We start from the raw sequence: 13,112 nt of genomic DNA, 5'->3' as shown, positions 1-13,112 counted from the left end.
GCAGTAACCACACCTGGAGGTCCAAGATCCAGAGGGGATCGAGCCCCGGGTTTTAGTCCATCATCACATTCCTGCACCACTGAATGTCAACATCTGCTGTGGAGGTCATGGGTGAAGATATAGGAAAAGAAGCAAAGGGCAGGAAGGAGAAGTTAAGGTGGTTAGTCCAACCAGAAACAGGTAAACGGAAAGAGAGCATGTAAAGGGTTCAGACAGGAAGAGGGAGATTTTGGAGATTCAGGTACATGAAGAAGAAACACACACTCAAAAAAGTGAATGAGTTGCTTTGTGCATTGTATATTATTTCTATGTTTTACCTAAAAAAACAAACTGTTGTTTTTACAGTAAAAAACTGGCAGCTGTGGTTGCCAGAATTCTACCATAATAAATACGGTAGAACCTTTTCTTACATTACGGTAAAAGGATAGAACTACTGCTGATGTTACGGTAAAGGTTGTTGATTTTTTGATTGTTTTTCCCATATATTTAATGTGAAAATATTGTATAAGTAAAGCATTTCTCCATGAAATAATGTGTAATGTGAAATAAACAGCCTGTATTAACATAAAATAACACTTTATTCATTAAAAAAAACAAACAAAAAAAACATTTATTTTTAACGGTAAAAAACTGGCAGCTATGGTTGCCAGTTTTTTACCATAATACGGTAAAATTGTTTCTTCTATCACGGTAAAGGTTGGAGAATTTGTCCATATTCTACCATATAAATAACTATGCCTACTGTACTGTATAAGTAAAGGTTTTGCGTAATTAACACAATGGTTAATAAGTTTAACAGTAATAAAAATGTATTTTTTACAAAAAAAAAAACCTGCAAAAGATACAGTTTTGGCTCTTAAAAATATTACGGGATATTTCCATAATTACTACAGTGCAAGATTATCTAACAGTAGATAAATGTCATTTTTACAGGAAAAAATATGCAAAAATTACTGTTTTGGGAAATACATATACTTACGGTAATTCACTGTTACAAAAACTGTATTATAGTCTTTTTAAGTTTACGGTCTTTTTCTGTCATGGTTTGACAGTTTTTAACTGTAAAATCTACGGACATTTTTTACAGTGTATTTTAAACCTATTTTAATTAATTGAACTTAAATGTATTATGTTTAAAGGACAAATGTAACTATATTATTTATAACTTAATTTGATTGGATAAGCTTAAATAAGTAGTTTTATCTAGTTGGGTCAATTCACATTGTGTTAATGTAATACAAAGACATAAAGTTAGAAGACCTTAACATTTTTGCTTTAAACTAACATAATACATTTACGTGGAACCTGTTGACAAAATACATTTAATTAAAGTCAATGTTTATTTTTTTTGAGTGCAGCAACAGTGATGCCTGATTAAAGATAGATAGATAGATAGATAGATAGATAGATAGATAGATAGATAGATAGATAGATAGATAGATAGATAGATAGATAGATAGATAGATAGATAGATAGATAGATAGATAGATAGATAGATAGATAGATAGATAGATAAACAAAGAGGTCACAGAGCATGTCTGTGTGGGTAAATAAATACCGCGCCTAATTAAAGTTTAAATTTATCCTTCCTGTTCGCCGTTCCCATGGTGACCGTGGGAGAGACCATCGAATATATGAGAGACACTGAGGGGATGTTTGATTGTCCGGCAGTACACGTACACACACACACACACACATTCTTGTACTTGCTGCATACTGAGGACTGGGTTGCTGACAAAGTGAAAAAAAATAAAAATTGACCCACAATTTGACAAAAACGTCATACTATACTATGCCGTATAAAATTTTACCCAAAATTGTTGGTCCAAAATTTGACAAAAAGTCATACTATAGTATGTCATCCAAAATTTGAAAAAAAAAATGTACCCAAAATTTTTGGTCCAAAATTTGACAAAAACGCCATACTATACTATGTCGTCCAAAATTTAAAAAAATAATTTGACCCCCAAAATTTTTGGTCCAGAATTTGACAAAAAGTCATACTATAGTATGTCATCCAAAATTTGAAAAAAGAAATTGACCCAAAATTTTTGGTCCAAAATTTGACAAAAAGTCATACTATAGCATGTCATCCAAAATTTGAAAAAAAAATTGACCCAAAATTTTTGGTCCAGAATTTGACAAAAAGTCATACTAAAATGTCATCCAAAATTTGAAAAAAAAAATTGACCCAACATTTTTGGTCCAAAATTTGACAAAAAGTCATACTATAGTATGTCGTCCAAAATTTGAAAAAAAAAATGTACCCAAAATGTTTGGTCCAAAATTTGACAAAAACGCCATACTATACTATGTCGTCCAAAATTTTAAAAAATAATTTGACCCCCAAAATTTTTGGTCCAGAATTTGACAAAAAGTCATACTATAGTATGTCATCCAAAATTTGAAAAAAAAAATTGACCCAAAATTTTTGGTCCAAAATTTGACAAAAAGTCATACTATAGTATGTCATCCAAAATTTGAAAAAAAAAATTGACCCAAAATTTTTGGTCCAGAATTTGACAAAAAGTCATACTAAAATGTCATCCAAAATTTGAGAAAAAAAATTGACCCAACATTTTTGGTCCAAAATTTGACAAAAAGTCATACTATAGTATGTCATCCAAAATTTGAAAAAAAAAATGTACCCAAAATTTTTGGTCCAAAATTTGACAAAAACGCCATACTATACTATGTCGTCCAAAATTTAAAAAAATAATTTGACCCCCAAAATTTTTGGTCCAGAATTTGACAAAAAGTCATACTATAGTATGTCATCCAAAATTTGAAAAAAAAAATTGACCCAAAATGTTTGGTCCAAAATTTGACAAAAAGTCATACTATAGTATGTCATCCAAAATTTGAAAAAAAAAATTGACCCAAAATTTTTGGTCCAGAATTTGACAAAAAGTCATACTAAAATGTCATCCAAAATTTGAAAAAAAAAATTGACCCAACATTTTTGGTCCAAAATTTGACAAAAAGTCATACTATAGTATGTCATCCAAAATTTGAAAAAAAAAATGTACCCAAAATTTTTGGTCCAAAATTTGACAAAAACGCCATACTATACTATGTCGTCCAAAATTTAAAAAAATAATTTGACCCCCAAAATTTTTGGTCCAGAATTTGACAAAAAGTCATACTATAGTATGTCATCCAAAATTTGAAAAAAGAAATTGACCCAAAATTTTTGGTCCAAAATTTGACAAAAAGTCATACTATAGCATGTCATCCAAAATTTGAAAAAAAAATTGACCCAAAATTTTTGGTCCAGAATTTGACAAAAAGTCATACTAAAATGTCATCCAAAATTTGAAAAAAAAAATTGACCCAACATTTTTGGTCCAAAATTTGACAAAAAGTCATACTATAGTATGTCATCCAAAATTTGAAAAAAAAAATGTACCCAAAATGTTTGGTCCAAAATTTGACAAAAACGCCATACTATACTATGTCGTCCAAAATTTTAAAAAATAATTTGACCCCCAAAATTTTTGGTCCAGAATTTGACAAAAAGTCATACTATAGTATGTCATCCAAAATTTGAAAAAAAAAATTGACCCAAAATTTTTGGTCCAAAATTTGACAAAAAGTCATACTATAGTATGTCATCCAAAATTTGAAAAAAAAAATTGACCCAAAATTTTTGGTCCAGAATTTGACAAAAAGTCATACTAAAATGTCATCCAAAATTTGAGAAAAAAAATTGACCCAACATTTTTGGTCCAAAATTTGACAAAAAGTCATACTATAGTATGTCATCCAAAATTTGAAAAAAAAAATGTACCCAAAATTTTTGGTCCAAAATTTGACAAAAACGCCATACTATACTATGTCGTCCAAAATTTAAAAAAATAATTTGACCCCCAAAATGTTTGGTCCAGAATTTGACAAAAAGTCATACTATAGTATGTCATCCAAAATTTGAAAAAAAAAATTGACCCAAAATTTTTGGTCCAAAATTTGACAAAAAGTCATACTATAGTATGTCATCCAAAATTTGAAAAAAAAAATTGACCCAAAATTTTTGGTCCAGAATTTGACAAAAAGTCATACTAAAATGTCATCCAAAATTTGAAAAAAAAAATTGACCCAACATTTTTGGTCCAAAATTTGACAAAAAGTCATACTATAGTATGTCATCCAAAATTTGAAAAAAAAAATGTACCCAAAATTTTTGGTCCAAAATTTGACAAAAACGCCATACTATACTATGTCGTCCAAAATTGAAAAAAATAATTTGACCCCCAAAATTTTTGGTCCAGAATTTGACAAAAAGTCATATATAGTATGTCATCCAAAAAAATTTTTTAAAAATTGACCCAAAATTTTTGGTCCAAAATTTGACAAAAAGTCATACTATAGTATGTCATCCAAAATTTGAAAAAAAAAATTGACCCAAAATTTTTGGTCCAGAATTTGACAAAAAGTCATACTAAAATGTCATCCAAAATTTGAAAAAAAAAATTGACCCAACATTTTTGGTCCAAAATTTGACAAAAAGTCATACTATAGTATGTCATCCAAAATTTGAAAAAAAAAATGTACCCAAAATTTTTGGTCCAAAATTTGAAACAAAAAATGTACCCAAAATTTTTGTTTCAAATTTTGACAAAAAGTCATACTATAGTATGTCATCCAAAATAAGGTATAGTATAAGGTAGAATAGAATAAGGTATTTTATATTTTAGGAAGGGTCTTACTTTACACACACCTCAATCTGATGCTGTTTGTACAGCAAAATATAAAATACATTCATAATAATGTAATGTAACATTATATTCTTACACAATGGACACTTAAAGCAACATATAATGCATACTTTTTCTTTTAGTGTCCTTTGTTGTTTGTTGTTTGTTCAATCTTGTTTTAGGAGAGTTAAATGCAGTTTTATCTTCTGTAATTGTGAATTGTCAGCTTTCAGAAGTCAGCCCACATTATGTAAAAACATTAAATACTTTTTCTTTCTGCTTACATGTATTGTCTTTCATAGCTTCCTCATCATCAGCAGCAGCAGCAGCAGCAGCAGCAGCAGGAGTACGACAGAATCGCTGCTACACAAATTCTGGTTGAAAATAGAAGATGAAACTATAAAATATACAGAGCAGTTTTTTTTTTCCTGTGCGTTGTTAGTGTATTTTAGCTCTATTGTTCTATTCTGTCCCAGATCTGACAACGCTAACTATAGTAATGATAAAGAGCCTAACACACAAACACACACACATGTGCGTGATATAGGGTGTTTAGTTGCTGGACAGCAGAATGGAGCTCTGTTGTCACATCTGCAGCTCTGCATTTTCCTTCTCACAAAGGTCACAGGGTTATTTCACCAGTGGGAGGTCAGAGGTCAGTGGTCACCTCCCACGAGTCCCACGGCCGCTTCTCCGTCTGTGATGTTTAAAAGTTTAAACTTGAGTCTCAGTGTAACTTCTGTTTGTTCGTCTTTGTAAAGTGTAAAGAGTTAGAAGTCAGAAGACATGAGTGCAGCGTATGACTGAAAGTGTACAGATGATGAGCAGCAGACGCTGAGGATCAGCAGGTCCGTTTGACCCTTTTTCTATGAACTCCACCAACAGACATTCTTTTCTTCAAGACAGACGTGTTCCTGTCCACCATTCATCAACTAGCGCTTTAACTGTGGCAGCCTGTGCAGTGCAGTCTTCAGGGGTTTTTAAACCACCAACAACTAAACTTATGACAGGAACGAGCTGTAAGCTTTGACAACTCTCTAAAAAATAAGGGTGGAGGCAGCAAACCTGCATGCAGATACTGTATAGTTGGCCAAATATTTAAAATCCTTTTCTGTGTCCATATAAAAAAATTAACTGTCATATTAGTGCAGACAATGTGTTTATATGTGTTTTTCTGAAAAATATAATGATGCTGTGATGATTTATGGTGACAATAGGATATAATCTGGTTCCAGGAAACTGCTGTATGTGTCGCGCATAATCTTTAGTTTCAATGTGAAACTGTTCACTGATATTACTTTGCAAATAATATGGTATTACTGCAAAAGTCAGAAAACTAAACCTAAAAGACCTCTGTATTTTGAATTTGAATGTAGTAACTGTTTTTGGCCACATTCTTACATATGGCACCTTTAAATTACATTATATTAACGCTTATATTAGTTAAAGCTAAACTGTAGTATTGCAATCTGGTCATTAAATTATTACAAATGGGATTTCTTTCTGGTTTTTTTTTTCCTTTGGCGACCCTCAGTCCAATGTTGGGTTCCTAAATTGGCCTCAGGTATCAACACTTTAAGAATCCCTGCATTAGTACAAACACATGATATAGTGTTTCATAATATCTGCTGAGGAAAATGCTAGAGTATCGCTGAGGATGAACCATTGAATTCCGATCGTCTCCTTCTGTATCTGATGATGTTTTGTGTTTCTTCTTCTCACCACAGATGAAGAAAAGGTGTTGAGCAACAGATTGTTCCTCCTCCTGAGGTCAGAGTGTCCTGCTGCAGCAACAACGCTGCTGTGATTAATGACGACACACACACACACACACACACACACACACACACACACACACACACACACACACACACACACACACACACACACACACACACACACACACACACACACACACACACACACACACACACACACACACACACACACACACACACACACACACACACACACACACACACACACACACACACACACACACACGGCTGACACTGCAGGTGATAAATATGTGGCTCAGTTATTATGATGCTGCTGCATTGTTTTACACAGTCCCACAGGTATAACACGCATAAACACTGCACACACACACACACACACACAATTTTAAAGATATGTCTTTAAAGGTGAAGTAAGTAGTTTATAGTGCCATCTAGAGGAGAGGCTGAAATTTACAACAAAGAACTGCTCCTCTTTTCATCCCCTCCCTTCCCTGAGCGCTACGGTGTCCTCAGCCGGTCAAATGTCGTCCTCGCTGAGAGAGAGGAGGCGGGACTTCTGCTACAAGTAAAGAGACGCTTGATTTGTTCTCTCTCGTTTGTCCTTACAGGCTCCTGTAGAAACATGGCGTCTCTCTGCTAACAGTGGCTATGCAACCACGGCCCGCGACCATGTTATTTTACATGACTTTTTGAAACACTACGAAAATGAAACAAAAACTATTATACAGCGACTACACCAGGGGTTCTCAAAGTGTTGATACCTGAGGGCCAATTTAGGAACCCAACATTGGACTGAGGGCCGCCAAAGGAAAAATGACCAGATTGCAGTTCTACAGTTTAGCGTTAAGTAATATAAGCGTTAATATAATGTAATTCAAGCATTAATATAATAACGCTTTATAATTTACTGGGTAATTACCCAGTATTTTGGCCATTGTTCTTACCTTCTAATTACAGGTTAATACCAAGTAACACATTTCTGTTACCATATATTTACTGGGTAAATAGCTAGTAATTGGGGGCTGTAGCTACCTGCTTATTACCAGCTTATAACACAATAATACACTAAAATTCACCATATAGAAACCAGGTAAATACCCAGTATTTTTGTTTACACTTATTGGTCTGTATCCAGTAATGTCCAATAAACATTTAACAAGCTTAGTAGCTCCTGGATTAAAACTATCAACTGTAATTCATTGCGGGCCGCCAGAAATGTTTCTGCGGGCCTGCCATTGGCCCCCGGGCCGCACTTTGAGAACCAATGGACTAGACAATGCAGGAGCACATAATATGTATAAAAAAGTGGATTTTGTGTTATATAAACCCATAAATACTACACATTGTCCCTTTAAGCTCTACAAACATATATAGAGTTTCATGATATTGTCATTTTCACTGATCACATTTTATATTTATTATACAAAACTGCCATTAGAAGTAACAATAAGACTTCTCTGGTTGTTGTTTCATACTGTACATATGAAATGCTATGAAACAGTGATCTCTCGACAACACAACTTGTTTGTTTATGACAATAACACAGTACAAATACAGCACAAAGCTTGTACTAACTCACTTTCTCTGTGTGAATGCGTATGTTTTACTGTGAAAATCCCAGGACCTGTTTCTCCCTTATTGGTGTCTTCTTATTTAAAGTTTAAGTGTTGCATTACTGCCCCCTTATGGAAGTATTTCATAGTTGGTCAGTTATTTCCCCATCAATCGTCTTTACTGAGGAGGGAGGGATACGAGGAGCTTTGCAATATGGCGACAGGAAGCAATAAACTTAAAGCTTTTAAATTAATCCTTTATTAAGATTCAGTTCTTGGGGGACCAAAACACATCGGAATTTTTAATAAAATAATATTTAACAATTTTTAAAAAATCCATAATATTATTGAGTATGTGGCATGGTTAGGGTATCTAAAGATGCCTCAGTTCATTATGGCGTTAACTATTTGTTTTTAAATTTTTTAAAAATGTTTATAAATATTTTTTTTTCTGTTTTTCTGACTAATATTTTTTCCCTGTTTTTCTGTCAAATTTTTTTTTCTGTTTTTCTGAGTAATTTTTTTTCTGTTTTCAGAGTAAAAAAAATTATTTTTTTCGGGCAAATTTTTATTCCCCTGTTTTTCAGAGTTATTTTTTTCAGAATTATCGAGAACTCTTGCTATGGTACACACGCTATATTTGTGTAAAAAAAATATGCACGAAAAACAGAAAAATAATTACTCTGAAAAACAGAAAAAAAATTAGTCAGAAAAACTGGAGAAAAAAATTAGTCAGAAAAACAGAAAAAAAAATATTCAAGAAATCAAACCGAAAATTAATTACCGAGAAAAACAGGAGTTTTTTTTTTTTTTTTTCGTAGTGTATGCAATACGCTTTCGTAGTTTCCCATTCGATGATAAAATCTTATAAAATAAAATAACAGTGAGTTTATATGTTCATATTCAGTAAATGTGTTAATATTTATGTATTGATATTTACGGGAAATATTTCTGCAAGTAAATGACTAAATGTTGGTGTATATTGGACAAACACAGATTAATAAATGATTAAAGTGTCGTCTGTGTAATGAATGATACGATAAATGACTAAAATGTAAGACACAGGTTGTTATTTACTCACTTCCTGGTTACGTCATCGTGTTGCCTTTGATTACACTTCAACTCCCATCATGCACCTGTGTATTTTCTCCGGAAGAAAACCTGCCACTTCCTTTTGCCCTTTCTCTTTCCGTCAACGGAGTTTAGGTATGATACCAAATGTCCGATTCCTCTCCACAAATCTGCTCTAAATCTTTATTTTCTCACACCATCCGCGTCGTACCGTCACGCGTATGTGTTCTTTAAATGTCTAACAATGAGGCCCACTGACTATTTTAGCTGCAGACGTGTGTTTTTGTAGAATTATTTTCGTTTTAAAGTGTAGTTCATTGATGACACGGCGCAGAGGCAGCAGTGTGTAGCGGATGCCGGCCCGGCCTGTTCTGACGCTTCACACGGGCCAATGTTGTGTCTGATATGGGGCTTTAAATAGAAGCTGGGGATAGTTTTGTGTTAACATGTATATGTGTTTAAGCTGTAGTTGGTCTGTGAGTCTCTTTATATACTGTACACGACTGCTCCCTCACGTTAAATGTGATGCTAAGTGGGTTAGCTAGCTAGGCTAAATATAGCCGAGAACTTCGCAATAGCAGGGAACGTGTGAGAAGTTTATTATAACACTTAGTTTTTTACGTAGTAAGATGACGTATGTCTTTAAAACAACTTTGAATAATAAAGTATTCTGGTTCTGTGCAGGATGGGACGTGTAATCAGGGGACAGAGAAAAGGTGCGGGCTCTGTGTTCAAAGCCCATGTCAAGCACAGGAAAGGTGCTGCCAAACTCCGTCACATCGACTTCGCTGAACGCCATGGTTACATCAAGGGGATCGTAAAGGTAAACGAGGACTTTTACACCTACTTGTTCTGGTAGATTGAAGCTGCACTGGTTGTCTTGAGCATGTCGGTGATGTTTCTCTCATGGTCGGTCTGCCCTCTCAGGATATTATCCATGACCCCGGCCGTGGTGCTCCCCTGGCCAAGGTGGCGTTCCGTGACCCATACCGCTTCAAGAAGAGGACGGAACTCTTCATTGCTGCTGAGGGCATCCACACCGGACAGTTCATCTACTGCGGCAAGAAGGGTAAGGGTCTGAGAAATGCACTTTTCTTGATCAAGTTGTTGACCTGAAACACAGGTGTTAAATGTTTATGATTAGTTTGATGTGATCTGGATGAACAGTGTTGCTGAAAGTGTGTAGTGATCATGTGCAACAACGGTTGACGTGTTTGGGATGTAAGAAGCACCAGCGAGTTGGAAAGTGCTCAGAAAGCAGACAGACAAGTTCTGTTTTGATTCTATTAACTATTTCAATTTAGTGTTTCGCTTCCAGAGTGTAGTTATGGCCAAGTTGACAGGGTTGGTATTTGAAGATTTCACCCCCCAAACCCACGAGACTTCTTCGGTTCTGAACCGGTGCAAGTTGTGAGTGAAATTCATGAGTAGCTTGTTGATACTAATGTGAAATTTTAGCTTTGACACTTGATGATCTATCAGAAAGTGGTGTTAAATATAGGGGGTCTACTTCACTTTAAATGGAATCCAAACATGAGAGTGACATGTTGAATAACAACACGTTGTTGTGAAATGGATGGTGACGAAACAACTGTAGATTGTCTGGATTATGATGTTTGAGTTAATACTGTGACCTTGAATCTTCATCTAGTCAATTTTTAAATTTTAAGTTAAAGCGTAAAGCGAGTTTGGCTTTGTGTCTTTGTTCATGCTCACTTCAGTTTTTCTTAGCACTGCACTAACAAATAGTTGGTATATAATTAGTTTTATGACTTCTAGTTGTTTAATATGTGAATTTCTCACATTTGTGTTGCTTCAGAGTATTGGTAAATATAATTTTCTGGGAATTGGCCTGTTTCAGATAAGGCGCTTAATGACATCATTATGGTTTTAGGAATTTTAGGTGTCGTTGGTTATCTTAATATCAAGTGTTACGCTGTGACTCACTGTCTTTTAATCCCACAGCTCAGCTGAACATCGGTAATGTCCTGCCCGTTGGCACAATGCCTGAGGGAACCATCATCTGCTGCCTGGAGGAGAAACCAGGTGACAGGGGCAAACTGGCCCGTGCCTCAGGAAACTACGCCACAGTCATCTCCCACAATCCAGAGACCAAGAAGTCCAGAGTCAAGCTGCCCTCAGGCGCCAAGAAAGTTATTGCCTCTGCTAACAGAGCTGTTGTTGGTAAGAATCCTTGACGTCTTCCTCACATCAGTTAAATGTGGCATCTGTGATCCGTGCACTGACCCCCAGGCCCTTCTGTTTCAAGGTGTGGTTGCTGGCGGTGGTCGTATTGACAAGCCCATCCTGAAGGCCGGTCGTGCCTACCACAAATACAAGGCCAAGAGGAACTGCTGGCCACGTGTCCGTGGTGTGGCTATGAACGTAAGTGAAACTGTCTTGATCCTTGTGCTAAAACAGGGTTTCTCACTCCTGGTCCTGCAGAGCCACTGTCCTGCATGTTTTAGGTTGATTCCAATAAATGGGTCGTTATCAAGTTTTAACAGAGTTTACTGATGAGCTGACCATTTGAATCAGGTGTGTTTGAGCAGGGAAACGCCTAAAACATGCAGGACAGTGCCTCCCCAGGACCAGGAGTGAGAAACCTGAAATCATTGTCAGCTATATCCTACATATCAATGTCTGCAATTGTTTTTCTTCGAGCACTTTGTGTAATTAAGGTTTAAAAAGGGCGATAAAATTAAACTTGGATGATTACATTGTCAACACTGAAAGAGGAGCATGATGGATCATGTTCCCTGCCTCACTGAGACACTGCAGTAATACAATTACAGAAATTGGTTTCCCAGACTAACACTCGTTATCTGTCTCCTTGCAGCCCGTTGAGCATCCCTTCGGTGGTGGTAACCATCAGCATATTGGCAAACCCTCAACAATCAGGAGGGACGCACCAGCTGGTCGCAAGGTCGGTCTTATTGCTGCCCGTCGTACAGGCAGACTGCGTGGAACAAAGACCGTCCAGGAGAAGGAGAACTAAATCTGAATTTCTTGATAATAAAACATGTTCCAAAAAGAAATTGGTTACTGGATTCTCATTCAAAAGAACATTTGAAGTGCTCACAGACCGGAGTGACCCGCGCCTGCAGGATTTTATGAACTGCAGAACTGCTGTGATATTGACCGACGACATAAGAGAATGAAAGAGCAGGTGGTTCTGGTAAAGAGAGCGTCAATTAAATGGCATCAACCACTTTTTATAGTATTCAAACTTTCACTGTAGTATAAGAGCTTTTAGGGCTTGATTCAGCTCACAGCTGGAGCTCTTGTCTGCGAGTTAGTCGGCTGAATAGTTGACATGGGAATTTGCTTAAATGGTTTCCAAACATCAATCTCCTCCATGAGATAAATGTAGGTGAAGTAGAATATCTAGAACACTAATACTGTATTCACCCAATACAGAGCATGATCACATTTATGTCAAATCAATAATTTATGTCGATGTTTACTATCACCTCGACCATGTCTGTATGCGTAAATGCATTGATGTAAAATGTACTCGACCAAGAAGAAAAGTGGTTTTGATAGCAACATTAAATGGTATGGTCAACAGGCAGTGGGCGCTATTCAACAAAACCTAGAATCTAACCAGAAGACAACAGCTCAGAAGAAACTAATGGTATTCAACTTAGAGGCAACCAAAATACATGTGGAAACAGCACCCAATGTTTCTAAACACACAAACAGAAACCATTTTTGAAACTACTTTTAAAACTACCCTATTTTCTTTACCCTGAAACATACAAAGCAAGTGCAATTTAGCACAAACCTCAGTCACAATCAGGGTGCTGTGACTTTTGAACCACAGCTGGGAGGAATTTGGAATTTATAAAAAGAGAAAAAACTTGACTGGAAATTTGTGGGAAAGTCTGACCCATGTGCACACATCGACAGTAGCGTAGATTTGGAAGGGCAAGGGTGCAAAAGGGCACCAACTGCGCACTGGGGAGCGCAGCCACCACTAGTATATGATTTCTCACATTCTCACACAGGTATACACCACAGCATCACTTTCACACAGAGATCGTCTACACAGC

At 35.8% G+C, this 13,112-nt stretch overlaps 1 protein-coding gene across 1 annotated transcript; it reads left to right on the top strand.

Moving 5' to 3' along the window:
- The first annotated feature begins 9,142 nt into the window (after window positions 1–9,142).
- On the top strand, window positions 9,143–12,095 carry rpl8 (ribosomal protein L8). The gene is made up of 6 exons (XM_083890113.1): window positions 9,143–9,192; window positions 9,742–9,880; window positions 9,985–10,126; window positions 11,023–11,241; window positions 11,327–11,442; window positions 11,897–12,095. Exons 2-6 carry the CDS (start codon window positions 9,743–9,745, stop codon window positions 12,053–12,055), a joined length of 774 nt encoding a protein of 257 aa, XP_083746239.1. The 5' UTR covers window positions 9,143–9,192; window position 9,742; the 3' UTR covers window positions 12,056–12,095.
- Window positions 12,096–13,112: the final 1,017 nt, after the last annotated feature.

The sequence above is a fragment of the Microchirus variegatus genome, assembly GCF_963457635.1.
Source record: "Microchirus variegatus genome assembly, chromosome: 5".
Lineage (NCBI taxonomy): Eukaryota > Metazoa > Chordata > Actinopteri > Pleuronectiformes > Soleidae > Microchirus > Microchirus variegatus.
Note: the sequence above shows the minus strand (reverse complement) of the source record. Positions and strands in the feature narration are given on the sequence as shown.

Excerpts from the sequence above, each read along its gene's own strand:
- rpl8 (XM_083890113.1), top strand. The coding sequence starts at position 9,743 with ATGGGACGTGTAATCAGGGGACAGAGAAAAGGTGCGGGCTCTGTGTTC. Across the intron at positions 10,127-11,022 it reads CATCTACTGCGGCAAGAAGG|CTCAGCTGAACATCGGTAAT; the intron begins GTAAGGGTCTGA and ends TTAATCCCACAG. Across the intron at positions 11,242-11,326 it reads TGCTAACAGAGCTGTTGTTG|GTGTGGTTGCTGGCGGTGGT; the intron begins GTAAGAATCCTT and ends TTCTGTTTCAAG.